This window comes from Osmerus mordax, chromosome 23, assembly GCF_038355195.1.
Source record: "Osmerus mordax isolate fOsmMor3 chromosome 23, fOsmMor3.pri, whole genome shotgun sequence".
In the NCBI taxonomy this organism is placed as follows: Eukaryota; Metazoa; Chordata; class Actinopteri; order Osmeriformes; family Osmeridae; genus Osmerus; species Osmerus mordax.
In genome coordinates, this window is record NC_090072.1 from 8,307,653 (window position 1) to 8,324,329 (window position 16,677).

Here is a 16,677-nt window from a genome sequence, read left to right on the forward strand (position 1 = left end):
GCCCTTATATTTATTTTTTAACAACCCCCCCAATAAGAAAAATCCCCTTACATAAAAAATGGCTGACTATATTATTTCAGAACGCCCCCCCTCCTCCTGCTCTCCCTCTCTGACTCTAACTCTCTCTCCCTCTCTCTTTCTTCTCACTCCCCTCCCTCCTCAAAAACATTCACATTGTTACAATCAAGGGGGTGTACCATGTTACATTGTTTCTTTTCAGTTGCTCCCCCTCGATAAGTCAGCAAGCTAGACTTGATACAACTGCCTTATTAAAAAGGACATGCCTTTGGCTCTGGCTTTCTGCAATGCAGTACGCGACACAAATCTATCAAATATGGCCACCTTAATATTCTTAAAGGCCCCCACCATGGTATGAAATTATTTTGGAGCTGTAGGGTTGTGTGAGCTGGGGAGGGAATGAGAGGGGGTTGGGAAAATCTGCCGCAGCCATGCCCAGACTTACATCAGATTGTATTGCTTAAAAATTAACCACTTGTGGTGAGGATAAAAACAATGCAACATGCAAACTGTATTTATATCGACTGCACCTTCATATACAAACCCAAAGCACATTTATGGTATGATTCTGGATTTGGAGAATTCAGTTCAAATGAAAGAAGATAGAATTATTCATTGGAACAATATTTTGCACTTTTCACAAGAAGCTACTCTCAACTGGGTGGCAGTAAGGCCATGGGAATCCCCAGGTCTCTCACTTGAAATAGCCCAGTGGTAGTCTTCTCCAGGAACTGTTGTTTTGTCAAAAGGATTTTGCATTCTACATTAACATTTTACAGGAAAATATTAGACCTCATTGTGCATTCATAATTGAAAAGAGATGAACAATAAATGAACAATGTTATCTAAAGGTGAACATTGAAAGCTTCTCCAGTTTCTTCTATTGTTACAGAGCACACTACCGATTTGGTGTTTTTCACATTCTGTACAGGATACACATAACAGTCTCACAACGGTGCTGTTAAAAGGAAGTGCTGCTGATAATCATATTTATTCTGTAATCTCCATGGTAACTGTGTGGTTTCAAATGGCTTTATGGCAGACTATTATTGAATTATTTATTCATTCTAGACCTAATGTAGAAAACTGAAGTACAAAAAGAAACTAAATAGAATGTAGTGCATAGTAAATGTTTGGCCACCATTTTTTTTTACTTTCTAGTAGCCTACTGAAATAATGTTTCAACACAAATATACCACACAATAATTACGTGGTATTATTCTACATGTACGTTTATTACACTCCCTGCTCGAACACACCCCAACCACATTGCAATATCCCCACCGTTTTAATGGTCAAAGTTCGGTGAGGTCATCGTTGAAGTAGAGACAGATCGACTGGGAGAAGTGGTCACGGTCCATGCGACCACTGTAGAACTCCTCATCCTCGTCGACGATGTCATTCTCACTCAGGGTCTTGCTCATGTCCAGATTGACACCGTTGTGTTTCCACGTGTAGCTGGCTGCATGCATGTTGTAGCGGAGATAGCGCTGAAGAATCTCATTCAAGGTTTCCTCAGAACACACCTGGCCAATGGGGAGAAGCGGAGTAAGTTCCAGTACTTTCCAGATGGGCAGAACTCCCTTGAGATGCATGAATCTCCTCTGCTCCTGAGGATAATCTATCTCAGTAGATTTACAGTAAAAGGGTTCACACCCATAACTTATGTCTATGATATGTTTCATTTACACATAACGTTTATGACCTGATGCCACTCAAATGGAAATACTGCACAGTGTACAGGGATTTCTTTTTACAGGGAACAAATTGTTTGCAACAGGAGTTTAAATGATCGAACTGGGAGTTTCAGAATTGACAAAAGAGAAAGAAGAAATCAATGTATGCCCAGTCCAGCTGGCACACTTGCCAGGAACCTCTAAAGAGAAACAGAAAGGCATGAGTACAGGCAGGGGAAGGGAGACAGAAGGAGGAGAGAAACATATGTGAAGGAGTATGTGAGACAGAAATGAATAGTGTCTCTCTGCACAATAGCATGCTCTGTTATGCGTGTGTGTGTGTGTGTGTGTGTGAGAGAGAGAGAGAGAGAGAGAGAGAGAGAGAGAGAGAGAGAGAGAGAGAGAGAGAGAGAGAGAGAGAGAGAGAGAGAGAGAGAGAGAGCATATGTGAGTCCGTCTATGTGAATGTAGAGCCCACTAAGCCTTTGGCCCACGAGAAGGCAACTGGTGCCAGATGGAGTGGTTGGCAAGGTACACCTATCTTCCCTCACACTGGAGAGGACAGCCGAGAGCGCGTGAGTGTGCGTGTTGTAGGGGAGAAATGTGTGAAAGCAGGCAAGGCTCATTTCTATGCCCCGGGGCTTGACACACTGCACCACTGTGCTGCTCTCTTCAGCTTGTGTCCCTGAGGAAGGGATCATGTGGAGGATGAGAGGGAAAACTTGCCTCCCCTGAGAGCACCGTGGGTGCGCTAACCCACATTTTATGCAGTGACACAGAGGGAGACACCAGCACCTGTGTTTCAGTCAGACCCATGTGTCTGTGTGTAACAGCGCCAGCCGGCTGGACATAACACTGCATAATTGAGTAGATTAGACATGGAGCTATCTAATGAGGGATTTAGAGGGTAGACAAGAGGACATCAGGATACAGTTATGTTGCCCAAGCATATAATGCAGGTCTACGTGACAAGGATGTTCATGTGCAGTTTGATGTCATCATGTATAATCATCCACTCATTACCCATAGTATTTAGCCTATAGACATCTACAGACTGTACAGTAAGGATGCCTTACCTCCAGTCCTTGTTCTTGAGAAGTCAGGGTGTTGATGATGCGTATCCATCTGGTCTTGACAGAAAGCAGTCCCACTTCATAGCGCGTATCCCTCCACCATGGTCGACCAAAGTCATTGGCCCAGTCAGTGCGAGGGCATGGAGGCGGCACATGCACAAAGCGCCCCCTAGGGGTGTAGTACTTCACACAGCCAGACAGTGGGTCGATATGGGTAAGGATCTGAGAAAGTGAAAGAGGGCATTCTTTATTCAATATCTCATATTTTAAAATAACATGGAATTAAATTGCAATGTTATCATGTGAGTCATTCCAATTGTATTAAAACCACTTACATCTTTTGTTTTGGGGTCAAACCAATGGCTGATGTCCTTTCCTGCACACTCAATGATAGGCTTTAAAAGCATATCACCTGATAACACAAAAAAAGGCCGATTATAACAGCTACACTAAATGATCTAAGTCTCATTCTATCATTATCAGTTAACACCTTGTTATTCAAAGTAAACACCATGTTATCTTATACATTGTTGTGTATAATTTACCTTTTAACTCATTCGGCAACGGTGTCAAATTGTACACTTTGCCCAGGTATGAGACCCACAAGTCTGCTGGAGTGTTGTGAAGTGACACCTCATTTGGGGTGAAGTATTTTGGTCTTCGCATATTTGACAGAATGCAAAAATATTTTAACCTACTGTAAAGAAAAGACAATTAAAAATGTTTACAAAGTAACCTACTTTGAAAACGTAGCCTACTTGCTACATCATTAGCGCACACTACAAAACATTTTCGTTACTATGGTTACCATGGTCGCGTCGTTGCAGACTCGTATGCAAATCATTTTAGGTCTACTAATCTTGTCACAAAATATTGGAATTCCATCGAGACACGTAGTGTTTTTATATAGTTACAAATTATTGCAAAATTATGTTTTATTGAAATGTGCTGGTTGACAATGTTCTGGCTAGTATACTACAAGCGCCACAATGCAGTGCGTTTCTAAAAGTATTTATTTCCTGTGGGTCCGTCAATTAAATGATTCCTCCAGACATATTCAAGTCAAGAAATTATAGTAGTACTGTAGAATGGCAACGATGATTGAAGAAAATGGTCCAGCAATGCAAGTAAGGGTGACACATTTATTTATGCCTAGTCTTTGCCCTTATTGCAAGAAAATGTTTTTATTTTTAATGTATAATAAAATGAAGGACTGTATCCCTCCCTGGCAATTTTGTGGTCAAGCAAGCTGTCAGTCAGCTAGGCAAGCTAAGAGTTTAGCCTAGCTAGGCTACTGTTAGTCTACACGATATTCGATTTTTTGTTTCAATAGCTTGATGCTGATAGAGCCTTGGTCTGAGATCAAATATAATTTTATGAATCGACTCGTTTGTTGCAATGAATCATCCAAGTTGCGAAGTTGTCAAAGTCAATGCTATAACACAAGGTTTGCAGTCATTTAAATATTTTCTTTACTTCATATAAAACTAGTCTACGGTAGGTAAAAAAAATGGATGACATGTTATAGTACAAACTAGTTTTCCACCAGTATTGATCAGTATTAGTAGACATAACGCGTGCCATTAGGACTTAATTTGTTTTCAAAGACAGACACAAGGGTAAGACACTGAAGTATCTTACTAGTCAATTACATAACTTTAATTCCCCATGTCTAGCAGCCGGGTGGCCTGCTTTCGTCCTCATCTCGGGCAAGACAGAAGCTGGAGAGTTTGCTAAATAAGAACATGAAGATCAGAATGACAGACGGCCGGACGCTGGTGGGACTGTTCCTGTGCACCGACAGGGACTGCAACGTCATCCTGGGGTCTGCGCAGGAGTTCCTCAAATCTACAGGTAGGTAACCGAAATATAGATCGGTCGTCTATAATTAGATATTCTAAGCTCACTAAACTTTAGTCTCCCTGCAGTACATACAAAGTACCTAACAACCACATTGTTAAACACGTAAACTCCTAAACCTCGGAATAGCAACTAGTATTTTTCAGCTTCAAGCATCTCATCATTTTTGTACATGACCATTTTTCCAGCAGTCATGTTTTTAATTATTCAGTTTGTGTCCTATACAGACTCTTTTTCCCAGGGGGAACCTAGAGTCTTAGGCTTGGCCATGATCCCGGGTCACCATGTGGTCTCCATTGAGGTGGAGTCAGACAGTTTGATCGACACCCAGGGACTGGGGCCTAGCCACTGAAGGATCTCACCGAACCTGGGGAATATTAGCATGTGACTAACCTAGCCAAGCAATCAACAGCCTGGCTAGGTATGGTTCATCCCTAAGAATACAGACTTATAACATGGAGGACTCTAGGCAACTTAACTGAAGATGCAGTTCTCCCATGTCAGTGCCATGGATTCCGGTTGTTCTGTGGGTCAATGTTTGATCAGGAACATGTGTTGATAAGTCTAACATGACACACCTTGTGACCTCTGGACATTAAAGTATGCTTGTGTGTTTATGTGGGAGTGTGTTAAGTTGATATGATTATGAAGTATCCTGTGTGTACCCAAAGAGAGGCTAGGACTCATCCAGGGCTGGGTGTTTGTGTTGTGTGGTAAGGCTGTTTTAATACCAAGAGTGATAAAAAAAATACATGGTGGTATTTGAGCTTGTCTGATTGAGATGTTTTTTTTGTTGGCTGCATATGTTGTGTCATTGTCATACAACTGATACACCATAACATACAACACCTTCATGTTCATCACGTTAAAGGCTGAGGGACACAAATGAACGATGCCCACTGTGGAAAAACAGTGGTAGTCTCCCTGCCCAGGATCCAAAACTATCTGCGTTTAATCTTCCCATTGAAAACATCTGGTTTATGAATATTCACTGTTCATTTGTATTTTAATACACACCGGAGAGCAATTTCAGATTATTCTGTTTGGCAAATTAAAACTGTCAACTAGACAAAAATAATCCCTAAAAACAAACCGAAGAGAAAGCTCCATCCATGGCTGTCTTCTGCTCGACTTTGATGACATAATTGAGCAATGTCAGTAACGTCAATAACATTTTACAGTTTTAAACACAAATGTAAAATATCCTGAATACTCTTTGTACTAAATATTTAAAGTACATTCCAAAAGTCACCTTATCGTTGGAAGTATGAAGCAAACCAAAAAACAAAAATGTTATCCCATCTTTTTTTTTTTATAGCTTTTTAAAGCTCAGTCACAACGTAGAGTAGAGTTGATCTCCACAGAAATGACTCAAGTCACAACTTATCACTTTTGCCTTGAAGGGCATTGAGTTGCTGGGGACATTTTTAGTAACACGAGGAGTGTGAGCAAGATTTGGAGTGGTTTAAAAAAAAAATGAAAAGAAAGTGCTAGTTTTCAAAGATGTGCTTTGAAATGAATGCAAACAAGAGTAATGCAAACATCGCACTCCTGCACCATACATGCTTTCAATAAGCCTGTGGAAGAGTGCCTATTCAGTTAGGTGCTATATTTAGAGCTTTACAGATAAAACAGAACTATACCACCTTATCTATGTAAAAAGGACAATCACGTCTCCTTTAAAATAACCCAACGGCTCTGAATATTGTACCAGACTGAAGAAAAGGAATTGCATACAAGTCTAACATAAGAAACCTCATTAAAAGGGAAGGGTGAAACATGGCACAAACAAAGCAAGTGCAGACATCCCAAACAAAACGGATTTGGAAGGTAAGAGCTGCAACGAAGGCTCCAACAACCTGGAGACAGGGTGCCAAATGCAGAATAACACCAGAATCCTCTCGAGTCCCGTCTATGAAATAAAGAGGAGTTTGGCGCTATGAAGCATTTGAGGAAACTCCCAAGTCTGTTTTGATGACTGAACAGGGCATCAATGCAGGACTTTCACTCTTCAGTCTTGAACTGTCAAGCACTCGTCATTTCAGTCCATGTAGCATTGTCGGTGGGACATTTTTTCTTCATACAACTTGGCCTTTGGCCACATAGTCGTCCAACACCAAGACATGTTCTTCCAGTCCTCAGTTACCCACAAAATCCTATATCTTACCTGGAGCACATCCCCTGGGTCTTTCCAGAGTTCCTCCATTGGTTGTTCATCAGACCTTTGATTCATTCCGGTTTGTTGTCCTACTATGTCTCCTCCCCTGTTGTTGTTCATATATTAAATCAACACTAGTTGTACTGGAATTTGAAGTGGTAGTTGCCACCAGACTCAAAGGGGTTAAAGTGGAAGGGCCAGCCCTGGCCCCCCTGGCCCCCACCGCCTCCCCCCTGCTGGCTCTCGGGATCCAAGGGGTCCTCGCCCGCATCGAACTTCTGGCGCATTTCTGCACATGGGAACGGACGAATGATAAGTCACAGAATAGCAGTCCATATTCTCCTAAAATACGAAAATCCTGGCCAACGTGTTTAAGTTGAGTGTTAAGCAATTGTTAAATTCACCATTGGATCCACAATTTCAGAAGTTATTAGTGTGATTTGAATGTAAGTTAGTGCAGTACCTGGGTCGGTGAGGACCTCTTTGGCCGAGGCAATGTCGATAAACTTCTTCTCTGCCTCTTTCTTGTCGGATTCTGACTGGAAGTTGTCAGGGTGCCACTGTTGGGCCAGCTTCCTGTACGCCTTGATGACTTCCTGTTTGTTGGCATTCCTAAGGAACAACATAACAATACATGAGTTGATAGGTTTGTTACCTTCCTGACATGTACCCACTAGGTTTGAAGTGAAATATGAAGAATCAAATAAAAATATAATTTAAGAATGATCAAATCCATCAATGAATTCCCTAAACCCTTGTGTCATCTTCGGGTCATTCTGACCCATCAGTCGTTGTGACCCACCGTCGTATTGCGACAACTTTACCGCATACAAAAACAAAGTGAAGCATTTTCTTTTAACCGTTGGGCTGTCTCAGATCCCCCACATTGCGAAGGTTAAAAGAAAATTTTGTTTTGTTTTTGTATTGGGTAAACACAACGATGGTTCGTTATGAACCTTTGAGTCATGTGACCCGAAGGCAGCACAAAGCCAAGGGGCCCGAGTGCATGCTTAATGTCATACTACCACAGAATCTAGTTTCAATACCTATTGACGCCTAGAATCTTATAGTAGTCTCTCTTCCGTGAGAGTTTGAGGAGTTTCTGGGCCCGCTCCAGACCTTCCCTGATCTCATTGTTGTCTCCATCAAACTCCCTCGCCTCTTGGTAGTCCTCCACCGCTGAGAGAAACATAAGATATAAAAAGGTAAGTATGACTCATCGTTTACACTGATTCAAACTTTTGAACGTGTGGAGTGTCATTACCTTTCTCATAGTCCTGGTTCATGATGAAGGCCTCGGCCCGGTCTCTGAGAATGTTGACGTTGCGGGGGTCTCTCTGGTGGGCTTCGGAGCACACATCTATCGCCTGACGTGCCATTTTGTTCTATACAGAATGGAATAAATGTTGTAGGCTGAATGTACAGGAGAAGAGCTGGTTTATAAACTATGAAATACAATTTCCACTGTTGAGGAAAGAACTACGGTGCAGTCAAGACACTCACGTGATTGATTTCACCATTTATTCATATACATGAAAAATAGGTTTAACATTGGCGGAATGGATGTACATGGGGAAATGCTCCCTGCCTTCACTGCAGCATGCATGACATGAGGCCACAAGGGAGCAACAAGTTAAATCCCCCACGGGGAGAACAGACAGACCACATGGGGGAGAAGGGGATGGTGGTGGGTGGCAGCAGCGCAGAACACAAAGGTAATCGAGGATTACATTTACATTTAGTCATTTAGCAGACGCTCTTATCCAGAGCGACTTACAGTAAGTACAGGGACATTCCCCCGAGGCAAGCAGGGTGAAGTGCCTTGCCCAAGGACACAACATCAGTTGGCATGACCGGGAATCGAACTGGCAACCTTCGGATTACTAACCCGATTCCCTCACCGCTCAGCCACCTGACTCCCACAGAGGATGCGTGTATGTGTGCGACTTTATAGCGCCGCCTATCGAGCTAAGCCCATGGGCTAAGAACATGGCGATGGGTGATATGGCGCGCGCTGCCCTGCCTGAACATGCTTTGCTCATTTATTAATATGAAATGTAGCAATCAATATGAAATTCAAGAGGCAAAGCTCTAACTCATAACTATTTGACGTTTCACAGTGTAAACACTAGTAACTCACCTTGACAAGGCTGTAGCAGATTCTCTCCTTGGCCAAGTTTGTGTAGAAGGGTACATTAGGCTCAGTCCTCATCACTGACTCATACTTGTCAATCGCGTCTTGATACCTTAAACATTTTTTTTTAATAGATAATTATAATAAAATTCAAATTCTCCAAGACATAATGTATGCCAATTACAAAGGAGACACAGCATGCAAATATAAAATCTGACGTCTTTTCAGGAACATCCTGTTACATTGTAAACAAAGCCCTACATGCTTATATGAGTGAGGGGGAGGAAATCACCTTTGCTCATGGATGAGCTCTTCAGCCACGTCCAGCTGCTTGCTCAGCTTCTTCACCAGTTTGTAGTGAGAGAAGCACTCCTTATCGTCCTGGTCCAGCTTCAGACACTCCCGTACATGGCTGGACACAGAAAGAGAGAGGGGAGAAAAGAGAAGAGGGTGGGGGGGGGGAGAGATTAAGAGACATCAGAGAAAATAAATTGAAAGAAATAAAGAGAGAGAAGAGACGGGGATGTGTGATTTGTGTATTATACCCAGGGGACTAAAAAGCCCTATAACGCTAAAAGAGTGAACACCACAACTTCATCTCAAAAGGTTTTGACATGAATTTGTCATGTAAAAAAACATTTGGTAAGCAAATTTTGCCCTGCCAACTTTCCGAGGAATCGTACTTGAGTGACTCGTGGTGCTCCCCGAGGCTGTAGTGGAGCGTGCTAAGCTTCAAGAAGGCTGCGCGGTTGTCATTCCGTAACCGTGCCGTGGGCGTGAGGTCCTGGATGGCCTTCCGAGGTTCTCCAAGCCGGATGTAGCATTCCGCTCGGAGCTCCCTCATGTCAGGGTCCCATGAGGACAGCTGAGGAGGAAAAACTCACCTGTCAGTTCCAATTACGGAACAACATACCCCATGTATACGGTTTCTTGCCCCATTTTCGGCCCCATGCACTGTCACAATTTAAATCCTACACGCTATCCATTCATTCCATATGTATTTCCTTAGCATATTTGTATTGTCTACCGCTTGACCTGTATGCAGAGAATATTACTTTTGCTCATTTAAATTGACATGTATTCATTTAGCAGAAGCGTTTATCCAAAGCGACTTACAAGAAAGAGCTTTACAAAAAGTGCTTAGGTCAATGATCATAAACAACAAGATAGCCCCAAAAACATTGCGGGTAGCCAAAACATGAAGCATACATTGTGAAAAGCAAATAAGTGCCAATGGTGCTCAGCCTTCTTGCACTTGTTTTTTAACTTGTCCATTTCTGTGTCAGTACATTAAGAGCAATGTAAAAACCGGAGTCAAATTCCTTGTATGTGTACACATACCGGTACTTAGCCACTAATGCTAATTTTGATTCTAGTATGACCAAGCCCAGGAGAACCTGTGGTGATCACCTTAATCCCCAGGTTGAATAACTACACTGTTCCTGAGCCAAGTCTACGTTTATGCCCAGGCCTATAAGCTAGGCCCTGCAGTAGAGCTAACCCAGCGTCCATGACCAGGCCCCCTGACTAGCTCCCACAGCCTGTACCTCGATGACTCTGTCCAGCACACTGATGGTGGTGCTGTAGTCTCCTCTGTGGTGTGCAGCGTGCGCCTCCTCCCTCAGCTCCTCCAGCTCGTTGGCTCTCAGGAGCTGGTCCTGCGCCTCCTCCTGGTCAGGGGAGCGCTGCAGCTGACGCAGACACGGAAGGAAACTTGAGATGTCACTTGTCCAAAGACGTTTTGAAGGGCATAACAAGGCAAATGTATTGTCCCGTGTCCTTCTCTTGGCCTTTTAGCTACACACAGTGCTACTGTGCAACCAATTGGAGTAGATTGCTGCAGATTGCTGAATAGATTGCTGTGAGATTTTCCTTGAGGGTTTAGGTTGGTTGAGGGGCAGTTCTATGGGCATTTGTGAAGCCCTCTGTGACATTGCTTGTAAAAAGGGCTATACAAATACGTTTGATTGGCTCATTGGGTGATTGTGAAGCTGATGTTTTTATTGACAGCTGTGTAATATCTACTAGACATTACTTACAACTGCCTGGAAGTCCTCCTTAGCCTCTTGGGTGTTTCCCTGTTTCAGGAGGATATTCCCCCTCTGTAATCTGGCCTGGTAACATCACAAGAGAGAAAGGGGGCAGAGAGAATGAGAGATTAGCAGGTGTGTAGAGAGGGGCAAGAGAGAGAAAATAACCACAACCTCCTTGCTGTATATCCCTGTAGATGCCATCAAATTGACGGGACTTAAAATCAAAAGAAAGGGATTTCCAAGGAAGGTTGTGGAAACTCACAGCCAGGAAGTCTGGTTTGAGCTGGATGGCCCTGGTCAGGTCTGGCAGGGCAGACTTGGACTTCCCCATGGCCAGGAACACAGCTGCCCTCTTGTAATAAGTTAGGTAGTTCTTGGAGTCCCCCTCTGAGAGAACACACAAGGTACAATACATTACATTTAATCATTTAGCAGACGCTCTTATTCAGAGTGACTTACATTAAGTACAGGGACATTCTCCCCGAGGCAAGTAGGGTGAAGTGCCTTGCCCAAGGACACAACGTCATTTGGCACGGCCGGGAATCGAACTGGCAACCTTCAGATTACTAGCCCGCTTCCCTAACTGCTCAACCACCTGACTCCCACAATACATTATCATACTTCCCTGACATAATATATATACTTTTTTTTAATAATTACTCTTAAGTGTATGAATATGTCGTTTAAAAACTGAATTGTGTACAAGTAATCTATCAATAGCTCCTTAACTTGAGGGCACTGAAGTATGAAGGCTGTGCACTGACAGACACACATGCAGAAAGAAGGCTAAAGACGTCTAGCTGTTTAAAGATGACTGGTAACCTTACCCACGGCAGAGTGGTAGTGGGATAGAGCCTCCGCCAGTTGACCAGCTGCCAACAGCTTACGGCCCATCTCCAAGTGCTGCTCAATCTCTACATGAGTGGCTCCCAAGACACCTGAAATACAACACTATATGAGCCACGCCAGTAAACCAATGCAGAGAACATCCACATTTTATGAATATGGATATTCTCACCTTAACAAGTCACGTATGTAATTAAACGATCACAGAAACTTTTTGTTAGCAATATAAGAGATAGCATATGGGGGACATTTGTTGTAAAATATGCAACTATTAGAAGCTTTTCCCAGGACGGTGTGTGCATCAAAGCTAGCAATGTTGCTATGTTAAAGGTTACAAGAAGGCACAGCTAGACACCTGCTTTCACGATGACAACCCAAGGTAAATACATAGCTAGTGTTCTCTTGAGGGTGTGAAAAATATACCATCCCTATCTACATCCAACCGCTTCTTATCTCTTTCCTTACCATCCAACTGGAGGTCCAGAATAACACAGAGAAGCGACAAGGAAGACAGGATACTGCTGAGACCTTTCCGCCGGCCGGATTCCATATTCATTCAACTCACACCTGTGAACTCTATATATTTCACGTCTCTGATATGACTTAATTGTAAATAATAACCAAGATCACTGAAACATTGATATTATTCATTGAGTCTCCATCGTTATCCTTAAATCTTTGCAGCTACGATAGCATATTTATTGTCCGGTTTGGAATAAATTCCGAGTGAAACTATACCCCGCCGCCTTGAGGTTCCTTTGATTTGTTTGTCAAGTACGCAGAACAATGATTGATCAGTGAGAGTCTACAAAACTAGAGAAACATTTTAGACTTTCTCTACGTGGCATGACATTGAATATCTTCAGCTGTTAACTTTGAGCTTTCAAAAGGGAAACATCACCCTATCCCATGTTCGCCCCCTCCTTCTTTCAGTTTCATCTGCCCTACATTTCTGTTCAGCGAGTGGCTAAAACATATCCGTGTTTGCCTACAAACGTGGTGCGCTCTGATTGGACGAACTATTTTAGCTTTGGGACAACTCTCATAATGGTGTCACCACGGAAGAGTAGGCTACAACATACATAGATATATATATGGGCTACAAAACATGATTTCAGAATTATCAATGCCCCGACTGCTTTGAACAATTATTTTTAACAAATCATTTTATTGTGCGGATTTGTAAAAAAAACAAAAACATTAAATCCACTCTTCTCTTACATCTTTACAACTGTACATTCCAAACAAAACATACAAAAAACATACACATACTATATATATATATGCCTATTCGACAGTGGGAAAAGTCGGAATCTGCTGCTTTTGACCTTCCCCTTTGAAACTTCTAGAAGTTTTGTACATCAACAGATCAACAAATAATATGATTTCATGGAATACATTTACCCAGGTACAATGGATAGGCGGACAAAATTATATGAAGAAACAGAAACAAAAAGCATAAGACTGCTCGATTTACTTTACTACCTGGAAAAACGAAAATACTTCTATCAAGTATTTTAAATGAATCTATTCGCCATACATCCTCAAATCCAAGTTCTACAAAAACATTTGACAGGTGATTGGTACAAAGCATGAAGCTTTATATCCCATAGTTCAACAAATGTTATAGGTTGTTGTCCCAGACCTAAATCAATCCTCAAAGGAGCTTCTGCAATGAGGGTACCACTTAGCCTCATCTGTGTTTGGGAAAACTGCTTCCATGTGTTCGGTTAGATTGATTTAGATTGTGATGGATGAAGGTGACCCACAAGATCCTCACACATACGCATTTCTGCCATAGGTGCTGGCAGCTTGACTCCGTGTTGGCGCAGGCCCAGAATACATAGTGCCTCTGGGCTGGTAGGAGCTAATATTGATGAGAAGAGGGTGAGAGGAAGACGAATTACATATCAAACACTCATATGATAACCCAACTCTTTGTATCGTTTTTTTGGACAAACACACAGACCCACACGTGCACGTACGTGCAAACACGCATACGCATGCACGCTGTGCACTCACTGTTTCTCTTCTGTGGACATTTTGCAGGAGCATGTGAGACACGCTCCTCCAGCTATGGCAAGCACTGCAGAGCACCAGCCAATGTATAGGCCTTCTCCTATCTCATACCTGTAACACACACACATATATACAGTGATACACACACACACACACTTACATGTACATTCACCTAGAAGAACGTACGTGTAATATGTCTGTACAGTAGAGGGCAGTAGTGAACCACAACCCTGACCAGATCTCACTCACTTTGTCCCAGGATAGAATGGATCAAAGAAGTCCTGGGTGATGTTGAAGGCGTACCATGACACGGAAACCATCGTGCAAAGGCCTTTTTGAGAGTGAGAGAGAGGAATTAATTATTTTCAACCCATCAATAGCATTATCAATGTGGTCAATATTTATTTATCATTGTTATCTCATCAGATTTTGAAATTCAGTTATTCCGAATATTACCTTGAAGTAGGAAGAATACACCCCCAATACCAGCAATTCTTCCCTTGAGAACCTCGTTTGCTTCTGCAGCCTTACAGCACTGGATTCCTATCATGGCCGCCAGAAGGCCAATTGTCCCACAGACAATTGCAGCTATCATCAGGGCTCGAGATGCCTGGACATAACCTGATGAGAGCATTAAAAATAACAAAATCAACAGTTAAAATAGCTTATTCATACTTTTTTGTCATTAGGAGCCATACTCAAACTCCAACCTCAAAATAAGTTGATGAATAATCATGATGAACTTTTTGATCAAACTAAAAATGAAAAAACCCAAACAGTTTTCAAAACACACTGTAGGCTTAAGTCAGATAACAATAATTTAATATGAGGCTATAGGGAAGGCAGGCTATATTTTCTTGGTTTCATGTGGTGGTCATACCATTTAAGGCAAGCAGAGACGGGAACTCGCGACAGTTGTGGACTCCTGTGGAGTCTGTGGCACAGGACATCCATAAGTTCTCGTAGATGGTGGAGGTAGTGATGACGTTCCCATCAACGGTGGAGACCTTCCAATAACGGTTGGTTAAACATATCCCAACCATCACCCACCCTAAAAAACCCAGAAGCAGAGCTACGACTTCCACAATAGGATCCATTCTTCCTCCTGGTGATTTAGTTTTTCAGAATGAAAAAGAATGAAACACTTTATATATCCTCTGATTTCAATTAATTCTGCAATGTAAGTATCAAATTGTAAAATGAATCAATCTGATAGTTAAAGACTGGCAAGTTTCTGTGTCCCCTGCTTGGTTACAATTGTGTCTGGTTACCAATGAAAGACTGAACAGCCCCAGCTATGCCAAATGATCGATCATACCTGGTCCCTCTATCTTTCTCCACCCCTCCCTCTTTTTCTCTCTCTTTTGCATTTTACACCCTGAGACTGAACAGGTGTTTATCAGCAGAGTCCAATGGTCACCTCATGGTCACCTTACACCCTGCATCATTTATTGCCGTTTTCTTCCATGTCAGTTGGACAAATCTTTTACAGAGCTTTTTCAAAATAAAAGATTAATGCTTGTGCATTTTAAAGCGCACATAATAATAATACCTTAATTGTTTTTATATATAGGTGGCTTTCAAGGCGCTCAAGGACCCCTTACAGCATAAAAACATATGAATTAAACACAAACATACAATACAAATAAATAAAAAATACAGATCATTAAATAAGATCAGTAAAAGCGTTTCTAAACAGATATGTTTTAATCTTTGTTTTTTATACTGGGAACTAGAATCCAACTGGCGGATATTCAGTGGTAAAGAGATCCTTAATTAGAGTTCCTTAATTAATTAAGTTAGCAACAAAATCTTATTATGGACATGATAATGAACAGGAAGCTAATGAAGTTGAAAAAGAATAGATCCTATACGGTCCGAAATATGTGAATGCTTAACAATCTTTTTACTTGACATCTGACTCCTGGTTTTTATTTTGTGAAGGGCTTTTACTTTTACAGTTTTATTTCTTATCTAGCCTGGCACACACTATTTCAAAACATTATACTTGAAAGATTCATAGTTTTGGACCCATTCAATAAATGACAGCTCAAAGGTCATGTGACACAAGCCCAGGCTTTTACATAAGGGGGGCCCTCCATAAGTCTATAGGTATCCACATAATAATTGTTTTGTTTGGGGGGTTTTGAAATCCATTTGTGTTGGGGTCAAGAGGAGGCCCTTCCAATTGATCTAGTGCACACAGGGTGAATCAATAAATCTCAAGCCACAGGTGCTGCACCCTTTTGGGCTTAATGTTTTATCAAGGAAGTGAGAGGCGGATCTTTTATGGTAAGTAGGCCAAACTATTATGAAGGGTACTGGCTTAGATGAGAACAATTGCTCCCCAAAACATGAAAAGCTCAATGTGTTCTATTAAAATAATAATGATTAATTATTGACAACTGTTTAGATAGCATTGTAAGAAAATGTCACACCATCAAACAGACTATTCATATTCCATAGCTCCCATCTTTATGTCAATGTTTTTAAGGAGTTAAGGAGAAAATCCTCTTTATGCTGTCAAGTTTATGTATACACCTTAAGCTATTATGAGAAGCAACACTGGCTGTTTGGCACCTGACTACCTCCGAAACCAAGAACGGATCCTGCAATGCTATAAACATTATATTTTATGACTGACCTGTTTGCCAAAGACCATTTTACAGCTCTCTGCAACAGTTACTTTGAGTTTTAGTGTTGGGACGGAACGTAATTAGTCTTTTAATGAGAAAAACTAAAGTGTACATGGTTTTACATGTGACGCATATAAAAGTGAAACATACCATTAATCTCTCTAGGTAAAGTACATATATATATATATATATCGAGAGGACTGTGCAATAGTGATTGTTAAAGC

General features: G+C 41.7%; 4 protein-coding genes across 6 annotated transcripts; 1 reads left to right on the plus strand and 3 right to left on the minus strand.

Annotated features, from left to right (window-relative positions):
• Positions 1-1,253: 1,253 nt before the first annotated feature.
• cyb5d1 (cytochrome b5 domain containing 1) lies at positions 1,254-3,433 on the minus strand. The gene is made up of 4 exons (XM_067261807.1): positions 3,313-3,433; positions 3,103-3,179; positions 2,771-2,989; positions 1,254-1,544 (listed from the first exon to the last, which is right to left on the minus strand). The coding sequence occupies exons 1-4, from the start codon at positions 3,431-3,433 to the stop codon at positions 1,314-1,316; spliced, it is 648 nt and encodes a 215-aa protein (XP_067117908.1). The 3' UTR covers positions 1,254-1,313.
• A 362-nt stretch (positions 3,434-3,795) lies between these two features.
• Positions 3,796-5,393, plus strand: naa38 (N-alpha-acetyltransferase 38, NatC auxiliary subunit). 2 transcript variants are annotated; one of them, XM_067261604.1, is made up of 3 exons: positions 3,796-3,894; positions 4,444-4,621; positions 4,855-5,393. In XM_067261604.1, the coding sequence occupies exons 1-3, from the start codon at positions 3,856-3,858 to the stop codon at positions 4,977-4,979; spliced, it is 342 nt and encodes a 113-aa protein (XP_067117705.1). In that variant the 5' UTR covers positions 3,796-3,855; the 3' UTR covers positions 4,980-5,393. The 2 variants fall into 2 exon arrangements, with proteins under 2 accessions (XP_067117705.1, XP_067117707.1); XM_067261606.1 differs by having other exon boundaries at positions 3,831-3,894; positions 4,447-4,621.
• A 617-nt stretch (positions 5,394-6,010) lies between these two features.
• On the minus strand, positions 6,011-12,747 carry dnajc3b (DnaJ (Hsp40) homolog, subfamily C, member 3b). Of its 2 annotated transcripts, none has more exons than XM_067261603.1 (12): positions 12,264-12,747; positions 11,780-11,890; positions 11,215-11,339; positions 10,959-11,033; positions 10,467-10,604; positions 9,603-9,784; positions 9,212-9,331; positions 8,926-9,031; positions 8,050-8,170; positions 7,832-7,964; positions 7,249-7,397; positions 6,011-7,074 (listed from the first exon to the last, which is right to left on the minus strand). In XM_067261603.1, the coding sequence occupies exons 1-12, from the start codon at positions 12,352-12,354 to the stop codon at positions 6,920-6,922; spliced, it is 1,506 nt and encodes a 501-aa protein (XP_067117704.1). In that variant the 5' UTR covers positions 12,355-12,747; the 3' UTR covers positions 6,011-6,919. The 2 variants fall into 2 exon arrangements, with proteins under 2 accessions (XP_067117704.1, XP_067117703.1); XM_067261602.1 differs by having other exon boundaries at positions 10,467-10,610.
• A 199-nt stretch (positions 12,748-12,946) lies between these two features.
• cldn15a (claudin 15a) lies at positions 12,947-15,094 on the minus strand. Its single transcript, XM_067261534.1, has 5 exons — positions 14,698-15,094; positions 14,274-14,438; positions 14,067-14,148; positions 13,821-13,928; positions 12,947-13,665 (listed from the first exon to the last, which is right to left on the minus strand). Exons 1-5 carry the CDS (start codon positions 14,912-14,914, stop codon positions 13,575-13,577), a joined length of 663 nt encoding a protein of 220 aa, XP_067117635.1. The 5' UTR covers positions 14,915-15,094; the 3' UTR covers positions 12,947-13,574.
• Between the last annotated feature and the right edge of the window lie 1,583 nt (positions 15,095-16,677).